This window comes from Pagrus major, chromosome 4, assembly GCF_040436345.1.
Source record: "Pagrus major chromosome 4, Pma_NU_1.0".
In the NCBI taxonomy this organism is placed as follows: domain Eukaryota; kingdom Metazoa; phylum Chordata; class Actinopteri; order Spariformes; family Sparidae; genus Pagrus; species Pagrus major.
The window spans coordinates 36,485,589-36,508,877 of NC_133218.1; the positions used below are offsets into that span (position 1 = coordinate 36,485,589).

Here is a 23,289-nt window from a genome sequence, read left to right on the forward strand (position 1 = left end):
ATACAACTTGCCATTTCAAGTTAAGGGGATTTAAATTCCAGATTTGTTTCAATTTACATGTATACGTTATCTTGACTAATAATTGCAAGTTTGCATGTTGTCTTAAACAACACACTGAATTCTTGAATCTCAAATATTTATTTAAAAGTAGTATGAATGCACTTAAACATTGGGTTTTAGTACATTTTAAACATGCCTTCAGACCAGGGATGGAAATTAACTTTTTTGCCCACCTGCTACTGTGGCTGGTAAATTCTATAATCTACCAGCCACTTTTATATTTAAGTGTTGATGTGTACAGTACAATGCCTAGAAACATATTTTTCTTGTACAAGACATGCACATAGTATTTCCCAATCAGTACTTGTTACCAGAGTTGATTATTCTGTAATTATGTGATACCAATGAATGATTACAGGGGTGAAACTATCCAAGGGTCATCTACTAGGTCGTGAAATAACAGGAAATGAAGTCTGAATAGACAAAGCGGTTCAAAATGAAGGTTAGATGGTTAGAAATCTATATCAATATCTCCCTGCAACTACAGGAATATACAGTAAGCCTACTTCAACTTATTTCATATGTTCAACTGCACTGGACCCACACAAAGGAAGTGGAAATTGCATCATTAGGTGATTAGAAGGTTAGTAATATATAGCAATATAACTGCATATGAAAAACAATACAAAAAGATCTACCATGTTAAATCAGGTTTATTTAACATTTAATTTCTTTTCATTAAATGTATACATTAGGAATTGAGGAAAATATCAACGCTTACAGAGAAAATATAACACTTATAACAAAAAGCAGAGAGATCAAATAGCCAACATGTGGCGGAAAGTAGGTAATTTGGGGCAAAAATTATCAAAGTAACCAATTGGACATGCAAACAACAACAGAACTCATTGACAATGTGCTTGACAACTGTTCGATTTTGTACCCGCGGGAACCCTGGGGTTGTAGACAGACGGACAGACAGAGACGGTGGGGTTGTAGAAGAGGGTGGGATTATGGACAGAGACACAAGGCAAGGTTGTAGACAGAGAAACAAAAGGCGGGGCTATAGAAAGAGAGACAGACAAAGGTGGTGTGGGACTGTACAATGAGGCAAATGTCAGAAGATGATAACCAGTTCATAAAAATCTTGATATAACAAGAACTATGTTGCACATTGATGCGTCTTAAACATGCCCGAACCAGAACATTTATATAAAAACACCTTATTCACATTTCAACTTAAAACAAGTGAGGGTAGTATGAAATGTGTAAATAAAGTGTCTTACATCACACATCCTGATTATGTTGGAGGACTTCTCTGGAAGATAGCGTGGAAGACCAATCAGGGCAGCTGATCTTCTGTTTTGGTTCGTGTCCTACATAAAACAAAAACAGGCAAGAGTAGGTGGCTTTAATAACCAAATATAATCATCATTTTAGTACACATTAATAAGAACAGACCTGCAAACTCCTGAGTGAAGAAGGTGACAAGGTCCGAAACCAAACCAAATATGCACATTACGCTTTTTGGAGCGTTTTGACACTAGAATTTCTGTGTGCAAGTAGATACATGGCTCTTGCTAGGCACATAGTATATCCATCCATCCCAATTACAATCCCAGACATATCCCAGACTCCCAGTTAAAGAGAGAGCAAATCTCTCGGCTTTGAGAGAATAAGAACACCTCACTTTCTTTCTTATCTTATATCTTTTTATTTTTTAAGTCTCTTCGCCTGTACAAGAATTTTGCATGCACGTGACTGACAGAAAATCAATCAGCAACTATTTTGATAACCAAATAAGGAAAAAATGCCAAAATGTATTTGTTGTAGCTTCTCAAATCGGATGATTTTAAGCTTTTTTGTGTCATACGTGATAGTAAACTGAATATATTTGGATTTTGGACTGTTGATCAGACAAAATATGACATTTGAAGACATCACCACGTGCTCTAAGAAATTACAACCAACTATTATAACTATTTTCTGACATTGTGTTGTGTTTATTACTTATTTCTGCTTGTTTCACATCAGGTTTAATGTTTTGTGCCACTGCGCACTGTATATCTGTAAATACTTGGAGTGGTCATTGAACACTTGCGATTGTCTACTTTATTATTTATTTTATTGTCTACTTTACTATTTTATTTATATCTTTATCTCTTATATCTATTTCTACTTTGCACAAAGAAGATGAGCCTGTCTGCTCACAACGTTTTGTCCCTAGCTTAAAACAAGCGCTGCATTATCCTAAGTAATTATTATCAGCATAAAATCCACTATCAAAATAACTTTAATAACTACTTTAATAACTTTTTTGTTAAGTTAGCCATCCAACTAACCCTTAAATATAACACATGAGGATCAACAGAGTAGCCCTAGCTAACTTGGGTGGGGGAGGGGAGGGACACCACACAAATTCGCACGACGTCAGGTTCATAGTTTGTGGGGAAGTGGTAGCATAACATCAAGACCACAATTTAAGACTTAAGACCAAACTAAAACCAACGTGACACACATAGTTAACATTATTACAGTAAAGACAAAAGGAAGATGAAACTTTAAACTTACCAGATAGCGCTGTAGCTCCGAGGAAGAAAAGACAGTCACCGTGGTAACGTGACGTTTCTCCTCGCAATCACTAATGCCAGATCCCTCCGCCTCATCCGCCCCCAGCTTCATCGGCCGTTGCGCAGCACATAGACTCCCTCCGCCTGGAGCAGTAGTCCTTTCTTGTTTACTAGAAAGCGTCTATTATTTAGTCGGAATGCGAATCTGTTACTTATCTGTAGTTTATAAGTTGCCCATGGTTCAAAATAAATAAGACAGTTTCTCTCAAACCCAAAAGTCGTGGCAACATTTTTTCCCTCGTTTTCCCTCTCTCCCATCCCGCCACCCGCCATTTTGTAAATTTCGTTTTGTTCAATCAACGCAGACAGAAGTGGCAAAAGTCAAAGAGTAATGTAAGTGGACATAACTAAACAGGGGTGAAATGTTTTACAGTGTATGATTATTTCTTAAAGGGGCGATTTGTAAGATATGGCCTGAATTTTAGATTTAAAAACAGTCAAAAAAACCCATTATTGAGTCTGAAGAAATAATACTTTTGACATTAAGAAAGTTAGCATGCTAACAAGCTAGCCCCAGCCTGTCTTGACTCTGCAGTTTCAGTTGGGAGATGTATCGCAGCAGACACAAAGATAATCACAAAATAGACTTTCAAGAGAGGAAATATTTTTACACCTTTTTTTCCTTGAACAGAAAAATAGCGGTTGAGCTGAGCACCCTCACCTGTGGTGGCTCCCGTCAGCTACTGGACACTTAGCTCCACGGCTAACTGAGCTACTTGCTAACGTCAGCTAGTCGCTACAGACAACAAAGAGAATTGTGAGCAGCAGTTAGCAGATGTGCTGCTGCTGTCGAGTTCTGGCTATTTCTTACAAATAACACCTTTAAAGTTTCGTGTGATGATGTTACATGAAGTTCATAATCATATTTACTTGTGTTTTGATCATTTTCCTTTTTTTTATATTTCAGGTAAAATATGATAAGGTGGATTGTGTTGCTGTCGTTGTGTCTACATGTCACCTCAGCATCATTTGATTACATTTATGAGGAGCACTCCTTCATGGGTAAGAATCCATATTTATGTATACGTGTATCTAATCATGTCATGATGAAGTGGAGCTTAGTGAGGAGACAAACTCTTTGCTGATCTCGTTCACAGACCCGGAGGACGTGCTGAGTGTGAGCATCCCTCTGGAGGATCCACAGCGCCCTCTACTGGGAGGGTCGCTGGTTATACCATGTTATTTTGAGGTGGGTAATTATGAGCTTTTAATTAAATGTCAGTTTGTCTTGAATACCAGTCATTATCTGCTGTATTCGATATTCACAAAGGATTTGTATTTGTCATACACTCAGATTGTGGACAAAGCCAGTTGAAATAGTTTAGATATTCAACAATCAATTGAAAATATGTATTACTTATATTAACACTGAATCTGACTACATGACCGATGAAAGCGGTTGTTTGGAGTTACAAATCCACAGAGAGTTTTAACCCAACTGCAGCTCTAGAGGCTCTTCAGCTCATTGTTTTTCACATTAGCAAGCAGCTGATTTTAGCAAACAACCTCTGACAAACCAGCTGTAGACTACCTGCCATCATGTTTCCAACAATGTTCAAACCCAGAGAAATTTGTTCTTTGTTCAAGGTAACTGTGCACCTTCACATCAGATGATAAGTGAATGAGAGAGGAAGGAAGTCAGCAAACACAAAGAACTTTAAAACATAACGTGTTACGTGAACAGTTCATCAACAATGATGTTTTTTATAACACTGAACTCCCACGCTACTTTCGTGTTTTTTAAAAAAATTTGATTTAGAGAACCCATGAGGCATAAATTGCATTTTGTGCATTTAACTTGTAGCTGGTGAAGAAAGTCCAGCAGCTAAAGAGCCACATGCTAACTCAGGAGTTTGTGGAGACCAAGACGGAGATACTCCACATGATGATAACGTTCTCTGTCTGCTCGATGTGTTGAACTGTGTACTGATCACCTGTATACATAAGTTGTAATTCTGCCTTAAAAGAAGCTTCAGATGATTGCATTTTTATTTAGTTAACCCAGGAATCAAATTGGAAGTAAATGGTGATGTTGTTTTCTCATGTAGGACCACACCGTCCCAGACCCAGGAGCTCCCACCATCACTCCCCTGTCTCATCGTATCAAATGGAGCCTCGTCACCAAAGAAAAAGTCACAACCATCCTCGTAGCCTTGGAAGGACAGGTGCGTATCAGCGAGAGCTACCTGGACAGGGTTCATCTGATCGGCTACCCCGTGACTCCTACAGACGCTAGCATCAAGATATCTGAGCTGCGGTCTACTGACTCAGGAGTCTACCGCTGTGAGGTTCAGCACGGCATCGAGGACAACCACGACATCGTCCATGTGCAGGTTCAAGGTACGCGAATGAGTCGAAGTGTCACATCAGTGTCACATAATGTCAGTGAGGCAACGGGAGTCTGAATATTCAGGAAAAAAAGTTTTATGCTTTGTAATATTACACACTGTCAAATTCTTGCCATAACTCTTGACAACTACATTTAGAAGACAGGTGCACCCATCTCCTCCAAGTCTGGGTACTTATTTCAATATTTGTTTATCTCTCTAGGTATCTTGTTCCACTACCGAGCCATCATGGGTCGCTACACTTTGACTTATGAAAAGGCGAAGGCGGTGTGCACCCAGAACAGTGCGGTCATGGCTTCACCTGAACAGCTTCAAGCGGCCTTTGATGACGGATTTCACCAGTGTGACGCCGGCTGGCTCTCTGACCAGACAGTCAGGTCAGTTTGTCACATGACAACAACGTGGCAACAACTCTCTTATACCCCAGTTGTTGTTTTTTTAAGTTAAAGGTGCACTATGTAAGAATTTATTTGAAAATAATTTTAAAAAACACTTAAATTACCAACAGAATGTGAAGAAATAACAGTTTTGAGATCATGACGTCCATGTATTGTGTTGAGCAGATATCTGCTTTAGTTAGCATGCTAACCAGCTAGCCCCTGCCCCAGTCCAAAGCTCCTGTCCTCGTGGTATAAACACCAACACTTCCCTGGTGTTGTGAGCTTCCAGTCCTGACCGCTAGCTGCACGGCTAATTAGTGGAGCAGACAAATGCATAATATAGCCCGAATTGTTCACTTTGTGATAGAAGCATGACATTTGGTACATATACTCTTCAAACCCCGCTCTTTTAAAAAATCACATTAGCCACGCAAAATTCCAAGATGGCCACCCCAAAATCCAAGATGTCCGCCCGAAAATGTGGTTTTTCTATTATAGCTCAAAATGCCTTGATTTTAAGCCCCATAAATATATTAGACTTGAATATAAACTTACATATTGTGGACATTTTGGTACCTAGTACATCTTTGTATCCATTACGGTTCTTGAGATACAGCATATAGATAGTTGTATAGAATTGGGAGAGCGAGAAAATTGTAACACTGATTGTTGTTACGTGCATATGGTTTTATGAAAACATAATTTCCATTATCTATTATTTTCACTAGGGTTATATCATGAAATTCAAAAACCAAGATGGTGTCCAAGATGGCTGCCTTTGCCTTGAAGTAATCATGAATTCAGCAGAGATGAATGGTGTGTGTGTGTGTGTGTGTGGGTGGGTGGGGGGGGGGGGGGGGGGGGGGGGGGGGGGTTGTTGGACGTTTTGAAGACATTTGTTTCGCGTAAAGGGTAACTACTCTCTGGCTACTTGCGGGGGAGGCCACGTGGAGGCTGTCTTCTTCTCCCCCTTTTTTTTTTTTTTGGTTTTTGTTTTTTTTGGGGGGAGGGGTTCAACTATATACAAACCTATCTAACATTGGATAATAGATACTGCATATTTACTGTGAATTACACTTCACAGTTGCAACTGCACAGAGCTGTACACATGAGACCCAATTTGTAGCACTTGCACCTGACACAACAGCCAGATTTACAACCACATTTGGTGAGCTGCTCGCATGCCTTGGCTATTGGAGAGTTGGCTGTCCAGAAGACCTGCCATTCCTCACCAACCTTTTGCCATCCCCAGTCTGCAGGGTCCTCTGCTTCTGGCTGACACTGGATTGCCTGGGCCCACACACAACCAGCCTGATAGGCAGCACGCCTGGTGTGTTGGAGTAGAGCTGCTCTGGTTGGTGGGATAGACTCATAGGGCCTCTGCTTTCTGGCAAACAAGTCAAGCCTGGCCTCATCCACAGTGGCAGCTGTGCTGGATCTGTCATACATGAGAATGACAAACTTCTCAAGCTACTCTATGTCACAGTCCTCCACTGTGGGAGGGTAAGTACCCAGTTTGGAGAATACAGGCAAGGCTTCTGGACATATGCCCCATGTCTGCCAAGCCGTTTTCTTCCCTTTGTTGCGGAAGGCAGACACGGTGTCACATCCTGTAAAGGCATGAAAGAAGAGCATGCCTTTGACCTTCTCCTGGCCAACATGCTGAAAAATGTCATGCACACTAATCCAGCGCAGAGTCTGGCCTTGCCCAAATGCAAGCCACATATGCTGTAGGCCAGCCTCTTGGAGACCACCGAATACACTGAGTGCTAAGATCAGAACATCTGTGTCATTTGCCTTGATCATGATGGATTGGCTACCATGTTCAGTAGCATGTTTGGCGTGCACAAAGATGCGGCTGTCTGCTTCCTCGTGAGAGCATTTATCCAGTCCATCAAGACCAGTTGCATGAGTGCTGAGGACAGTAGGACCCTTTGTGACGATGATGGTATTTGGGGCAAGCATTTGTGTAACCTTGTCGGCAAGAAAGTGGTACAACTCTGTTTTGTTGTCATTGTGCCTCAGGAAGTTATGCCAGTTTGATGGCATGGTGTTCTTATTTGTTACCTTGCGTCTTCCCCCCTCGCCACGTTTTGACATGGTCTCAGCTTTAAGGCTTGATGGGTTGTACACATCAAAGACCAGATGTGTCATTGCGAACTTGCTGGAGTACATGTAGATCACAGGTAGGAAGTCGAGAGCTGCATAGTCCTCAAAAGTCTTGGATCTTTTTGGTGGCAGGGCATGGACCAAAGCTGACCCATCTACAATGAGAACGTCTGCCTCAGGTTCCTTGTCAACTGGTGGGACATAATTCTCAAGGATAGAGGTCAGCTGAGACTTCTGGCAAGTATACAATTTTCCACCCTTGCTCAATGCCACAGGGAAGGACTGGTTCTCATGCTGAAAGAACTCCTGGAGGTCACACTCTCGGCTCTGACAAGAGATGAAAAGCTTTGAGAACAGCTGACAGTCCTCCTTGAGAAGTTTCTGCTTTGAGGGATCAGCAGAAGTAGAGTCCTGTCTGAAGAAATCAGATTTGTTCTTCTTGATTGGCTCATAGAAAAAGGACGGATTGTTTTCCAGGGCCTGTGAAAACTCCTGAAATTTTGCCTGACCTCTCTGCAAGTGAGACTGCAGAAGTTCTGCAGAGTCGGGGTGAGCAACATCTTTGGTGTCAAGTGAATACAGGTCTTTACTGTCTTCCTGAAATGGGTTGCCGAGGTCTTTTAGAGTTTGGGACAATTTATCAACCCTCTTTTTGAAGGTTTTCTGTGCCTGTGAAGTTTGCTCATGGTGGCTTCTGTGCTCACTGGCCTCTTTGGTTTGTGCCTCCATTTCATATTGGGACACCAAACGACTGACCTCAGGACCAGCTACCATCCATCTCCTAAGTGCGGCTGGGTCTTCAGTAAGCCCAATGGCACCACCATCACCCTTGATGATGGCATTTGCCTGCTCGTGAGCTTGATCAAGGGCAAGGGCAGAGAAATCCCTATTGGTTTTATGGACAACAAAGTTGCCATTCTGGAACTCTTTGGCCAGTTCTGGGTGTGTGTTCTCCAGAGTGAGCATGTCCCTGAGGTGGATAGGGAGCCACCGTGCATAGTGGGTGTTGTTATTGGCAAAGAAATATGGTAATAACTCACTCAGTGCCTGGCAATAGAGTGCAAAGTTGGCCTCACGAAAGGACCTGATGAGCATGAAGATGACTAGCTCCATAGAGAGCACCATGTGCCAGAACCGGAACTGTGGACTTTTCTCTTTGCGAATGTCACACCACTCCTCAAAGCTCAATGTGCCATCAGTGGTATCTGTTCCATTTGCACAGCTGTCATTATATGCAGATTTAAGGAGCTTGTAGAGACTGCAGGCTGTGACCTGATGCATTTGCCTCGTCCTGGTCACATTTGCAGCTGATAGGAAGGATTCAGCAGTGCCCGAGGATGCTACATCTGCCTCCACCAAAGCCCCAGTCCAACCACTGTTGCAGAGAAGTGTGCCCAGGGACTTCATGGCTGCCATCTCAATATGGAGACCACCAAACATAACAAGGTACTTGTCTTCCCCATATTGTTCAGGCCATTGCCACTGCACCTGCTTTGCCAGGGCATATATTGGCTGGTCAGCTGTGATAACAGGAACCTGGCCAGGGTTGAGATTTTCCACAACATCACGCACTTTATCCATCACATGCTTGACAGTAGCAATGGAATGAGCTTGGTCTCGTAGCAGAGGAAGTAATGCAGTAATGCTTACTTCAAACTCTGGACTTCTCTTCATTGATGCATGGTGTGCTGACCATGTCAGGTTCACGGCACCATCAATTTCCTCAGTCACCATCACCTTCTCAAGCCACTGGTACTCAAGTGTGATTTGGGTCCCAAAGTCATCTGAATGTGGCTTAGGTATCACACGTTTTGGTGGAAGGGGATTCTTTGTTTTAAAGGATGCGGGGCGGATATTTGTGAATGTGTCAGGCAGTTCTGGGACTGACTTGACTTTCTTTGGTCCAAAACAGATTTGCTGTCGCTCCTGCCCCCGGTTCTCCTTGGTGGGATGCTGGAACACAGAGATGCTTGTCCCATGGAATGATGATGTAGCAGTTGTTGCAGATGGGTTGTGATCAATGTTGTCCATCACTGCAGTGGTGAACAACCCTTTACGCAACACTGATGGGCAGACCACCCCCTCTTCAACGTACCTACTTACTGTAGCATCCCCCAACTGGGCTGAAATCTCCAGCACCCTGTCATACGAGATGCTGAGACCATGCTCATTCATCAATTCTACAAGGCTTCTCTTTCTTGTTTTTGCAAAGACAGATAGCCCCATGTAGATCGGAAATGGGGTTTCTCTGTCCTTGGAATGCCTTTGGAATGCAACTCCTTCTTTATATCGAGAGTAGCAGTTGTACTGTAGTAATTGGGAAATAGCCTGGTCTGACTTTGAAGCTCCAAATTCCAGCTGTGATTTAATATCTGCTCCGTGTTCAACCATACTGATGAACTGAAGAAGAAGGGGAGGTGTGGCATTTTGAATAGCACCTTCTGGAAATGTGCCATCGAAACTAGAATGATGATCTAGTATGGTTTTCCTTAAAATCTTTGCTGCTTTGGTAATAAGGAGTGCTTCTGAATATGCAGAAGACGGTGAAAGTGCTGTACCCAAATCCTTTTTGAACGTAAGCATCACTCTTCCTGTTTCCCCATCTCTTCCCATTTTATACGACTCAAGTTCTGGAATTTCTTCTAGCAATCTCTCTTTTAATCTTGTGGAGTTGACAGTTGGTGAGTCAACACCTAGTTGCTCCAGACGCTGTCGGTACATACGGCTCATATCTGCAAGGAGAAATTTGGTTGGACCTTCCGAATGGATGCTTGTTTCAACAATGTATGTGACTAGTTCAGAGAGAACTAGTGGGGAAATTTCCTTCTCATGCTTAGTAGCACTTGCACCTTCCCCAAGTTTTCTCAGGTGGGACCTTTCCCTGTTATAAAGATTAACTAGACAGGCAGCGTGGTACTTGAGCTCTTGGGCAATGGCATCTCCACCACCCAATTTGGCAAGAAGCTTGCCATCATTAAGTGTATGTGCACATTCGTGCAACCTTTGGTTCACCTTCATTGTCATAACCTGGCAGAGATCAGATGCAGGTGCTACTTTCTCACAGAAAATGCAGGCTTCAACATCACAGCTTTTCCGCCGCTGCTTTGTGCTAACATCCTCAGGCTCACTGCTGGGGCCAGCCGATCTGCGTTTCCTTGCCCGATCCAATTTGGTGTTGTTAAACAACAACCGGCAGCTCAAGTGATATTTAGCCTCATTTCGTCTTAAAGTAGCATCAATACCACCACCTTCATCCAGCCTTGCTGGATCCAGGATCAATGGCATTGCCTGCATCTGATGAAACAAAGGTATGTTTGTAGCAAGATTGGCATAGCCATCATTTTCAAGGGAGTAACGAGTTGAAGGTGCTGATAAGTTTTTGTTTGGTCTGTCTTTTTGACAAAGACAACATTTAGACCAATCAGTTTGTTTTCTTGTAAACATGGACTCTGCCATTTTGGGTTTGATTAAGGCCGAGGGGTTATCCTTTTACCACATTAATCAAATAACACATTCCTGTATGGGATACAACTAGGTTCCGTTTATTTTTGGGTAAACCTACACCTAGCCTGATCATTCATCCAGTGCCATTTAAGTCCCGTGTGATCTGTACACCATCCGGGTAACTGAAGCCCCGTTACCCTTGGCTCGGCTCTCCCGCGCTGGCACACCCTGTCAATTCAGGTGCGGCTACCTAACTATACCTACTAACTATCAACCGTGATTAACTAGCTAATGGAATTGGGGCTGTTAGACAGCATTTGGGACACTAAACTAAATTATACTACAACTATACTACAGTCTAATAAAGCATAAGTTGTGACCACAGGTCATATACATGTATATACTGTAGATTAGCTGACACTGAACCCCATGCTGAGTTACACAGCAGTGATATCACCAGTGTGCCCTGGTTGTGTGCTGATATTCACTCTATTAAATCTGCAAGCTTGTACTGCATTAAATGTCTAAATGGTCCCATTGGATGGATACACCAAAAACATGTGCACGCAAATATTTTAATAGTCACTAAGATTGGATTACTTCAAGGCAATGGCAGCCATCTTGGACACCATCTTGGTTTTTGAATTTCATGTTATAACCCTAATGAAAATAACATATATTACACACATAACAACAATCAGTGTTACAAATTTCTCACTCACCCAATTCTATACAAGTATCTATATGCTGTATCTCGAGAACCGTAATTGATACAAACATGTACGAGGTACCAAAATGTCCGCACTACCCAACTTTATATTCAACCCCAATATATTTATGGGGCTTAAAATCAAGGCATTTTGAGTTATAAAGGAAAAAACACATTTTTGGGCGGACATCTTGGATTTTGGGGCCGCCATCTTGGAATTTTGCGTGGCTAATGTGATTTTCTTAAAGAGTGGGGTTTGAAGAGTATATGTATCAAATTTCATGCTTCTATCACAAACTGAACAATTATCTCCTTGTCTGCTCAGCTAAATTGAGCTAACTAGCAAACAGCAGCTACAGTTCAAAGCAATTAGTGGTTACTCTGGTGATGTTCAATGAATGATAATGTAATTTGGACATTGAAGACATACAGTATTTCTTGTTGAAGACACCAAAGCTTATTTTCATTTCACCAAAGGTACCCAATCCATGATCCTCGTGTGAACTGCTACGGAGACAAAGAGGAGCTGCCTGGGGTCCGGACGTATGGAGTGAGAGACCTCAATGAGACTTACGATGTCTACTGCTTCACTGAGAAGATGACAGGTACACTGCAATCATCAATCAGGATTACTGTGGGAATTATCTCACCTTCTTTTATTGTTTCACTTTAACTTAATTGAACCTCTCTTCTCTGATACAGGCAGAGTTTTCTACACTGCTTCAGCAGAAAAGTTCACCTTCTCTGAGGCCGTGGTGGCATGTTCTAATCAGGGAGCTCGGTTGGCCACTACTGGTCAGCTCTACCTGGCCTGGCAGGGCGGGATGGATGTGTGTAACGCTGGCTGGCTGGGAGACAGAAGCGTCCGCTACCCCATTAACATTCGTCGGCCACAGTGTGGAGGAGGTCTGCTGGGGGTGAGGACTGTTTACCTCCACACAAACCAGACGGGATACCCACTTCCTGAGTCCCGCTATGACGCCTTCTGCTACACAGGTAGTCCGTCATTTACACAAAGAGTGGAGATACTGAAAAGTTGCTCTGCTTATCGTATACCAACACCAATATTTCAGATTGTAACGCCAAGAGATTGACCAGAGCAGCTTCTTTCAACAACTTTAAATTAATGCTGTAAAAGTTTTAGCATTATCTAACTGATCTCTCTCCTCAATCATCTCCAGAGTCGCCTGATGAGGAGGGTTCAGGCATCATAGAAGAGGGCAGTGGTGTGCTGAGTGTTACCACAGTGACCCAGAGCCCAGAGGTGTTCTTCAGGAGGACGACCACAGAGAGCGAGGCGGTCGGGGAGGTGGAGACTCAGCAGCCTACTGTTGTGGATTTCACCTATACGGCGAGCCCGACTGAGCTGCCGCTGCCTCGGCCGCCAAACGTTACTGAGTTTATCACTGACCTGATAGTGCCAGCCACTGCCCGGCCCGACGTAGGCAGGGAGCCCAGCAAAGACTTTGTGATGCCTCCAACTGGTCAGTGAAAGAACTACTTGTGCATGATATGATGAAGTCCTCAAACTAATGCTCCTTATGAAGGAAACATGGCTCCACTACACAAGAATTGCCCTTGTTTTTCTGTGCAGGTGTGGTCTTCCATTATCGCTCAGACTCAGGTCGCTATGCTTTCACCTTCGTTGAGGCGCAGCGGGCTTGCCAGAGTGTCGGAGCCTCTATTGCCACGCCAGAGCAGCTGCAGGCAGCATATGAGGCTGGATATCACCAGTGTGATGCAGGATGGTTACTGGACCAGAGCGTAAGGTAAATCTGGAATGCATTTTCAGATCAAGTAGAGAGATTCCTGTCCAAAACAATACGTCATCAGGTTTTGCTTTTTTTTTTTTTAGGTATCCCATTGTTTTCCCTCGAGATAAATGTGCTGGAGATCTGGGGGATCAACCAGGTGTTCGGTCCTATGGTTTGATGCCAGCAGATGAAAGATATGATGTGTACTGCTACATCGAGGGGCTCAAAGGTGAGAAAACACTGTTAAAGCAAAACAGCTGTCTATCGCCAGTTTAAAGTTATTATATCACCTACATGATATCTCCTCCTCTCTGCTCCACAGGGGAAGTTTTCCATGTGCGCTCTGCTGAGGGTTTCACCTATGATGAAGCTGCTTCTAGCTGTCAAGAGCAGAACGCCGTACTGGCCTCCACCGGAGAGCTCTACGCAGCCTGGAAAATGGGTTTCGACAAGTGCCGTGCAGGCTGGCTGGTAGATCATAGTGTCAGGTATCCCATCAACAAACCCCGCACTGAGTGTGGAGCTGGAAAAGTAGGAGTACACACTGTGTACGCTCACCCCAACCAGACAGGCTTCCCTGAACTTGGCGCCAGATTTGATGCATACTGTTTCAGAGGTAACTGCTTGATGCTTGACTGTTATCTAACGGGCTAATTCTTTATTTTTTATTTTCATTATCATTGATTATGCTTTCATTCTTACAGCGGACCTTCTACTTATTGCAAATGAAACTGGACTTAACATCACAGAGATCCAGGAGGCCCTCCTTAACATATCGTCCATTACTGATCTGTTTAGACATGGTAAGATATTTTTAAATCCTGAACAGATTACAGGACATTACAGTACAAATATCCCTTTTGTTTCCCATGTCCCTCACTTTTTTCTATTGTCCATTTAGCTGTTCCTTCTGTTGTTCCTCCCATCCCTGTGGAGACTTCAGGCTCTGGTTCAGGCTCAGCAGACTTCGGGTCAGGGTCTGCCTCTGGGGATAACTCTGGAGACTCATCTAGCTCTGGAGACCTGGCTGATTCTGGAGACCGGGTAATTTCTGGAGACTTGTCAGGCTCTGGAGACTTGTCTGGTTCTGGAGACCTGTCTGGCTCTGGTGACAGGGTAATCTCAGGAGACTTGTCTGGCTCTGGAGACATGTCTGGCTCTGGGGACCAGATAATCTCTGGAGACTTATCTGGTTCTGGAGACTTGTCTGGTTCTGGAGACCTCGCCGGCAGTGCAAGTGCTGAGCTGCCTAGTGGAGCATCAGGTTTCAGCAGCACAGATGCTTCTGGATCAGCTCTCAGTGGAGAAGGATCCGGCATCACTGTTGTTTTTTCGGGCATCGACAGTATTGTTTCTGGAGAGGGCTCAGTTTCAGGAGAACTCCAAGAAGCCGGAGAGGGATGCACAGGTGTCCTCATCTTCCCTTCATCTGGAGAAGGCTCTGGAGATCTCAGTGGTAGTGGGGACCTGTCCGGATCTGGCAGTGGATCTGGTTTCCCCTCCATGGGGAGTGGCTCTTCCATTGACAGCTCTGGGGAAAGTGGACAGTTTTCTGGCATGTCGTCCGGTTTCATCAAAGGCCAGGACTTTTCTGGGTTCAGCGGTTTCCCGTCAGGATCCTACTCTGGCAGTGCAAGTGGACAGTCAGGAGAACCTTCAGGAAGTGGAGATGCTAAGATCTTACTGATAGATGGCGAACTGATCGATGTTTCCATCCGTACTATCAACAAGGAGTATGAGCTTGGTGGAGGCCTATTGGCGTTCAGTGGCTCTGGAGACATTTCAGGATCTGGGATTCTCAGTGGTGACCTCAGTGGCTCTGGAGACATTTCAGGATCTGGGATTCTCAGTATTGACCTCAGTGGTTCAGGCTCTGGAAGTGGCACTGAGTTCTTCTCAGGCGTGACCTTTCTAGGGTCAGGGTTCACTGAACTTACAGGGTCTTCCTCTGGAGAGCAGGAGGCCTCTGGGTATTTACTCTACAGCTCTGGACAGGGAAGTGGTGGACATTTGTCTGGATATGGAGGCTTGATTTTCCACTCCGGGTCTGGATCGGGAATGTCCGGATCTGAGTCCTCAACGAGTGGAGAGGAAGGCAGTGTTACATTCTTGACTGGGGATTTTATGACAGAGTTATCCGGAGACACTACACCGTCTATGGAGCTTGGACAGGGGTTAGTTGAGTACAGTGGAGAAGGAAGCGGCAGCGGTGGTTTCTTCTCTGGCAGCGGAGACAACCGCTTGTTCACAGCCAGTGGTACTTCTTCAGGAGTTTCCTCTGGAGATCTACCATTGGTGGTGTTGCCGTCTTCATCCAGCGAGTGGGCACTGACTGAGAGCACCACAGGACCAGAGGAGGCCCTGAGTGGGACTGAACTGTCACAAACCTCTGGTGACATCGATGAAACCTACGGCCCTGCACCTGCCCCCGCAGGACTGGCTGCTCCTCCCACAGCAGCTACGCCAACCTTTGTGCAGGCACCTGGCACAGCTACAGAAATGGATTCAGTGGAGGGTAAGTCAACCTATTCTCTCTGAGACATTGGTTGTAAAATAATGACTTTTGTACTCTGTTAAATCAAGGGATCGAGTGTGTGGGGGGAAATGGAAAGCACTGTTTGTTCAAACCTGGGATTATGCATCCCTGGGTAGGAGATAACTGCTATAGAGGTGTAATCCTTCGCTGATTAATCAATTAGACGATTGAAAGATGTCATTTTATAAGCAAAAATGCCAAAAGTAATTGGTTCTAGCGTCTAAAATTTGGATATTTGCTTTTCTGTGACAGTAAACTAGAACTATTTCAGTTCAGACTGTTGGTTGAACAAGACAAACAATTTTGAAGATGTTACCTTCAGCTTTTTTCAGTAAAAGAGTTTTGAAAGGACCATAAAACCAAATCTCTGGCCACTGCTCCTACCACTTGACAACTACAGTTATTTGGATTTCTACAGTCCACTGATGTGCTTTAAGTCTGCACAGGGTTGACTCTAGTTATTTGGGTGCCCTAAGAAAGATTATAATTTGCTTTATTCCAAAAAGAAACGGTGAATGTCTGGCAGACACCCTCTTCCATCGTGCTCACTACAAGTTTAAACTTAGAAGACTGATGCATGTTTCTTCAAAGTATTTTAAGTGTATGTCTATCAGTGGGAGATCATTTGTTTGTTTGAATCATTTACCTGACTTTCCAGGTGTTTTTAACCCATGTAAACCCAACCCCTGTGGTGACGCGTCATGCACAGTAGAGGATGGGGTTGCTCTCTGTCATGGTAAGTCCCCAAACAGTGACACGAGTGACATTTTTATACCCTTCTTCTTTCTTTGTCTGAATTCAGTATTGTCTGATGATGTTTTGGTTTGACAGACTTTGCCAGTATTCCTTCTCTGAATGTCTTTGTTGTTGTGGAATTTGCATGTTTTATATTGTTGGTCTGCATTCTGTTTATTAATCAGCTTGTCAGTATGTACATATTTAACTCATTGTGATTGGATGTACTGTTTACAAATCAGTATCACTAGACTTACCAAATCTTTTATCTCTCCCTGCTGTTCTGTCCTGGTCTGTTTTGCATCATAATGTTTGCCATGTTTTGTGTCTCTTTGATTTCTTTGTGTTCATTTTGTCTGTGTCTGGCTATGGGTCTCTGTGTTTGTGTCGCAGACTGAATGTCACAGTGCTTGTTCAGTATGTCTCAGCTCTGCTCCGAGGTTGCACAGCCTCTGTGTCACACGTGTTACCACAACTGTCTTCAGCCTGTGTGTTGTTTTTGGTGTGCTGTGCCAATACGCTGCCTCCGCTCTGCTGTAAGCACGCTAAACTCTTGGAAACATATGTGCTTACTGGCATCATATGTGTGCTGAATACTGATCTTCTGCTGCAACCAACCCAAGATTCAAGTTTACTGCAGATTTTACAATTACTATACTATAATTATTGTCTTTGCTTTGAACATCAACATCAAATGAACATCAATGATTCAGTGTGCAGTAAGTCTAATATGGATCAGAGGTTGCAGCGACGACAGTATTGTTCACTAACTTGTGTGATAGTCCTCCTATCACAGCTTCAAAACCTTACCTTGCTAGGCAACCCTCCCATCCCATCCCCCCACGCTGAAACAGTAGTGTCACCCGCCCCCTTTCTTGCAGAGGTAGATGTGTGCCATTCCAACCCTTGTGCCAATGGAGCCACCTGTGTGGAGAGTGCAGACTCTTACAAATGCTTATGCCTACCCAGCTACGGAGGGGAACGCTGTGAGATCGGTATGAGATCAGCTTCAGCTAATAAATACTAACAAACAGCCTCTCAAAAACAACTGAAGCGAGAGATGCTAATCTCCACCAGCCAATAGCATCAGTACTCGCTGTGGCTCTGTGAAAATACAAAATACAAAGTCATGAGGAGGCCTGGTGGTCCAGAGGTTGAAGATGTACAACATGTAGCTGCGGGTTTGTAATGGGACCATGTTTCTCTATAAAAGGTCATACAAGTAACTAAAGGGTCAGTTCACCTCAATCACATATGCATATTTTGCTTCCCAGGAGCAGCATCTAGTAATGAAGTTTAATGTTCTCTGCTCAATATATTGAACTTCAAACCTAGGAGTGGACACGTCCTCTGTCTTCTGTTTTCAAATTAACGGATGAATGGAACTGATTAAATGACCGGAGTGCTGAAAGTTATAACACCATCTCTGTTCAAGGAAAGTCTTTGGTATCACATGTAAATGGCCTCCTTCATCTTTATCCAGACGTCCTTCTGGTTGATGACCTTTGACAAGTTCCCAGTTGATGGTGTGATCAGTTTTTTTCATAGGCTGGTGTCTGTTTCCAATGTTTATTCGGTCTCTTGTTCAGGGTCCTTGCTGCTTCACCAATGTAGTGTTTCCTATAATAGTTGCATGTGATAACACCATTCCAGGTTTGGTCAGGGGTGAACATTTCTATGGGGTGTAACAGCAGAGATCTTAGGGTGTTGAATGGTGGTGAGTGCTGACTCCTCAGCAAAAGTCTCGCCAGAAGTTTTCACAGCCCAACCATCTAAGAAATCTTACAGATGGATATCTTGCAGGACAAATAAAGCCAAAGCTATCTCGCCAAAGCTTTCTGTGGGAATATAAAAGTATGTCTTTATGTAATTTGGCTGGACTGACCCTTTAAATAAAGTCATTAAGGAGGAGCAAGGGAATGAATGAAGCCTTTGAATGTAACAGTAAAAGGAAAAAAAAAATTAATTCACAATTACATTACTGTTGGGCAGGGCTCTCCCAGCTGAAGTGAAGCATTATGTGTAATTTTCCATTCTGCATTGGGACGTTTGTTTTGTACGTCACATGGAAACACTGTCCATTGTCAGATCTGTACTTGGATGCCAGACCGACTGAGGGTAGTGCAGCAGGAAAATATGCTCCTCACTGACTCACAAGTAAGAATATGAACTGAAACACACTACATGGGTTGTGAACATATCAAGCACTTTATCAGCTGCTCAAACACTGATACCACACCGACAGCATAAAGAATGATAAGAATACAGAACAACTTCTCATCATCAGATGCTGTGCTTCAGTTTTCCAACCCATTTGTAGCTGTTGATGAGGACGGATATTTAATTTATAAGTGTTATTTGAGACTCAGAGACCCAGAAACGTTAAATAATTCTGTAAATGAAGGTGAACGTGCATTGAGAACTACATACACTGAATGAATGTCGACTGTTTGGTGTTGCGGCTGCAGATGAGCAGCTGTGTGAAGACGGTTGGACTAAGTTTCAGGGGAACTGCTACCTACACTTCTCTGACAGAGAGATGTGGCTGGACGCAGAGCAGCGTTGCCGGGACCTGAACGCCCATCTGGTCAGCATCATCACCCCGGAGGAGCAACACTTTGTCAACTGTGAGTGCAGAATGTGGTGTGTGTGTGGGGGTGTGTGTGTGTCCATAGAGATGAAGACAAGAGAGGGAATGAAAAATATGTATTCAACACTTTTGTCTCATACAGCAAACGCACAGGACTACCAGTGGATCGGGCTGAACGACAAGACAGTAGAGCATGACTTCCGCTGGACAGATGGCACTCCACTGGTGAGTCAGGGCATTACACCGGTGTGTTGTTTCTGTTACAGGCAGAGTATAGGAAGGTACAGCACAGTGTAATATAGTGGCTCCCAACAAGTTTTGTTTGTAACCCCTTAAGACAAAGTTGCATTGGGACCCCTTGTCATAGGTTGCATGCAGTCTAATTACACAGAGATGCAAAGAGACTACAAACAATCACAACAAGATATAAAACTACCACAGAGATACTCAAAACATCTACAACGAGATGTAAAATTACTAAAAGGAGGCACAAAATGACAAAGAGACTAAAAAAAACTAAAAAGAGACACAAAATTACTACAACGAGATGTAAAAAAAACGTACAAAGAAGGCAAAAAATTACTGCAGGTGCACAAAATGACCACTAAGCTATACAAAACAACTAACAAGACATACAAAACTATGACGAAGAAATGCAAAAACACTACAAAGACATTCAAAACATTTAGAAAGAGACTCAAAACAACCGCAAAGAGACACAAAATGACCACAAAGAGATGCAACACGACTACAAAGAGACTCAAAACAACTAAAAAGAAACACAAAACTACAAAGAGGCACGAAATCACCACAACTGTAACTTCAAACAACGTCAGTTATTACTCTGTGTTTATATGAGATGTCTCACGGGTGCTAATACACAACACATTGTGATAGTTTTAACTTTGTACCAGATAAACAATCTTTGTTTCACATGCATGAAAAGCTTTCCTGTGATTTTGGAGAGGCGTGTGCGTTTATCTCTGCCAACTAAAGCACAGAAAATAACTGAGGAGCAGGTGAAATGTTGCCAAAAAAATAAATAAATAAACACCAAAATAGCTCTGCAGCACCTGATCTGCATAAACACAAGCTCAGCTGCACCCACCTCAACACAAGTGGGTTTATTTAAAGGCAACAAAAAAAAAACTAGATGCAGGCACCAAAAAATGTACTTCATCACCAGGTGTTTGGATGGAAAACAGTGCTGTGTGTAACTTTTATCTTCTTATCTTTATCTTCTTTATCTTGAAGCCAAAATGCTGCACAGTGTTGAGCCAGTTTTAACTTTCTCGCTGGACGACCAACCTTTTTTAGTAAAGTGTGTTTCTACTTGTCTTTGTCTTTGTCTTCTTCCTCAGCAATATGAGAACTGGAGGCCGAACCAGCCAGATAACTACTTCAACTCTGGAGAAGACTGCGTGGTGATGATCTGGCACGAGAACGGCCAGTGGAACGACGTGCCCTGCAATTACCACCTGCCATTCACCTGCAAGAAAGGCCCAGGTGTGTTGCTTCAGACCGAAACATTTTCCTCTGCTCATTGTCTGTCTGCTGTTTGGTGCTGAGGAGCGAGCGTACGATGGACGTACGAAAGCTTTTTGGATGAAAGTATGAATTCAAGCGACGTAAAAGAGGCCAGAAAGCTTCATATTACACATGACTGTATTATCATTGCACTGTTGAGTACACTAACATTCAAAGCTGGGTGATGGCAACAGCTGTTTACTTATATACTCAATGCACGAGACACATGTCAGTGGACGGTTTGATATGAAGCCCTGTGGCCTCTGGTTCTGTCCCCAGTGTCCTGTGGTGCTCCGCCCGAGGTGGAGAACGCCCACATGTTTGGTAACAGGAGGGAGGAGTACCCCGTCAACTCCATCATCCGCTATCAGTGCAACCCAGGGTTCACACAGCGCCGCCCGCCGGTGGTTCGCTGTAAAGCAGACGGGCAGTGGGAGAAACCTCAGGTGGAATGTACGGACGGTGAGTGAAAACCCACTTATTCAGCTTCAGCTTCATTTTTAGTGAAGTTTGTCTTATTCTTTATTAATAACTCACTCTTGTTGTGTTTTTGTCTCGCCGCAGTGAAAGCCAGAAGAAGAATACAGCGGAGGAGCAGCGAGCTTCACTAGAAAGGAAAAAGTGGAATTTATTATTTTAAAAGAACATTTGAAGAAGAAACAGAAATCCATTTTCCATTTTCAGTGAAGATGATCTGAAGGTTTAAATTGTTGGAAGGGTGCTACAACATGGTAATGTGATATTTGTCTGTTCTATCCCCCCCCCGACCCTCATAATATATTTTAATTATATATATATAATAATTTTATTGTTCTGAGTTTATTTTTATGGTGTGCATTGTAATATGATTTTGTTTTGAGAAATAACCGGCGGGATACTTTTGTTCCGCGAGTTTAACATTAAGAAAAAGCAGCATCTGTCTGGTTCACTGCAGTCTGCTGTCGGTCTGTTAAAAGCTGCAACGATCAGTCGATTTATTGATTAGTCAAACGAAAAAGAGAAGGAGTTGCCAAACATTTTGGTAACAGATTAATTCTTTCAGTCCATTTTCTGAATTTGTGTTTTTTTCATCATTTATGACAGTAAATGAAAAGTCTTGTTGGACAAAAGAAGCGATTTGAAGACGTCACTTTGGGCGACTTTACATAATTTTCTGACACTTTATAAAATCTGTTCAACTCATGTTTCCTTTGCTCTGGCAGATGCGACTGGCCACCCTCCCACTCAGACAGATTCCCTCAGATTTGGTTAGTGACGGGCCAATCACAACTGAGTTACGACTGATATGATTGGTTCTAGGTCTGTCCAATTGTGTTCACTCTGCAGGTTAAAAATGACTTGAGAGGGACACGACTAAAGGTAATAGGAAACAGGAATAGGAAATATTGGTAAATGTATCAAAATCTTAGTATTGATGTTTACATTTTTAGGATTACTGGATGTTAAATGGGATTATTGGATTATTTCATACATTTTAAGTGGTTTTATTGGACATGATGTCTGGTCAAAATGACCTCCTTAGATAAGTGGAAACAAGGAATGAACAGACGTAACTTCACTATAGAAAGAAAGCCAACAATCCAACTCACTGTATAATCTGCTTCAGTGTCTCGTAGTTTTTAAGCAGAGATTTTGGGTCAATGTGAACACACAAGCCTTTATTTATTGATTTCACACAGTGACAGAGTCTCTGCTGGACTGAGCCAGTGATGTTATATAAGAGAGATTCAGCACTGAGACTACAGCAGCATCAAAGCCACGCTGAAGAAACTTTTACCAGATCAATTCTTTATATTTAACCTGTAGCGGATGTTCCCCCACAGTTTGTCATGTCGGCCTGTTAAGTCTTTTGTTTTCTGTGTGTTTTAGTTGTCATCATCTTCCACAAGTCTGTGCAGTGCACAGTGTCTCTGTGGAGCGAGTGTCGGGATAATGAACCTGTTTTATTTCATGTTTGTAACCTCAGAGGAAATAACCTCACTGTTAACATTTCAGTGTGCAGCGCCTGTTGTTGTTCTGTTTTATTTTCACACTTTGACTGCTTTCATTCGTGCACTTGTTGTGTGTCTTTGTTGCTGTATTTGGAGGCTGCGCCTCCTTCATACATACTGTCACCTGCTGCATGATAAACCAAAGACTGAGATTTACTTTTGAAGCTGTACATGTGTCTGCTGTAGCTCTGTTTTATTCTCTAAGGATTCATCCGTTAATGTTCTCTATGTATCTTTTTGTCAACAAATCACATGAAAAGACCGAAACCAACAATGAATCAATCTCCTGTCTGTGTATCACAGCCTGATATGTCTTCTTCATCTGTGCCATAGAGCTCCATTGTTGTCCAGAAACTATTAAAACACATCACGGTTGCACTGGGTGACACGTTCCTTCATTACCATGAACACACTGAAATCAATGCCAGCTAAAAAAGAAATGTGGTTGTTGCCTTCTGTAATAGATTCAGGTTTCTCTTCTCACTGTGCTGCTCTCGTCTGTGTTCACACAGCACAGCTACATTAAGAGTTTGCAA

At 43.1% G+C, this 23,289-nt stretch overlaps 1 protein-coding gene across 1 annotated transcript; it reads left to right on the forward strand.

The window, feature by feature from the left end:
- The first annotated feature begins 3,544 nt into the window (after positions 1-3,544).
- LOC140994305 (aggrecan core protein-like) lies at positions 3,545-21,460 on the forward strand. The gene is made up of 19 exons (XM_073463876.1): positions 3,545-3,632; positions 3,728-3,819; positions 4,679-4,970; positions 5,181-5,355; positions 12,098-12,225; positions 12,323-12,616; positions 12,802-13,104; positions 13,215-13,389; positions 13,476-13,603; positions 13,697-13,990; positions 14,079-14,124; positions 14,256-15,889; positions 16,569-16,646; positions 17,527-17,640; positions 19,114-19,272; positions 19,378-19,460; positions 20,597-20,741; positions 21,042-21,224; positions 21,327-21,460. Exons 1-19 carry the CDS (start codon positions 3,545-3,547, stop codon positions 21,371-21,373), a joined length of 4,458 nt encoding a protein of 1,485 aa, XP_073319977.1. The 3' UTR covers positions 21,374-21,460.
- The last annotated feature ends 1,829 nt before the right edge of the window (positions 21,461-23,289 follow it).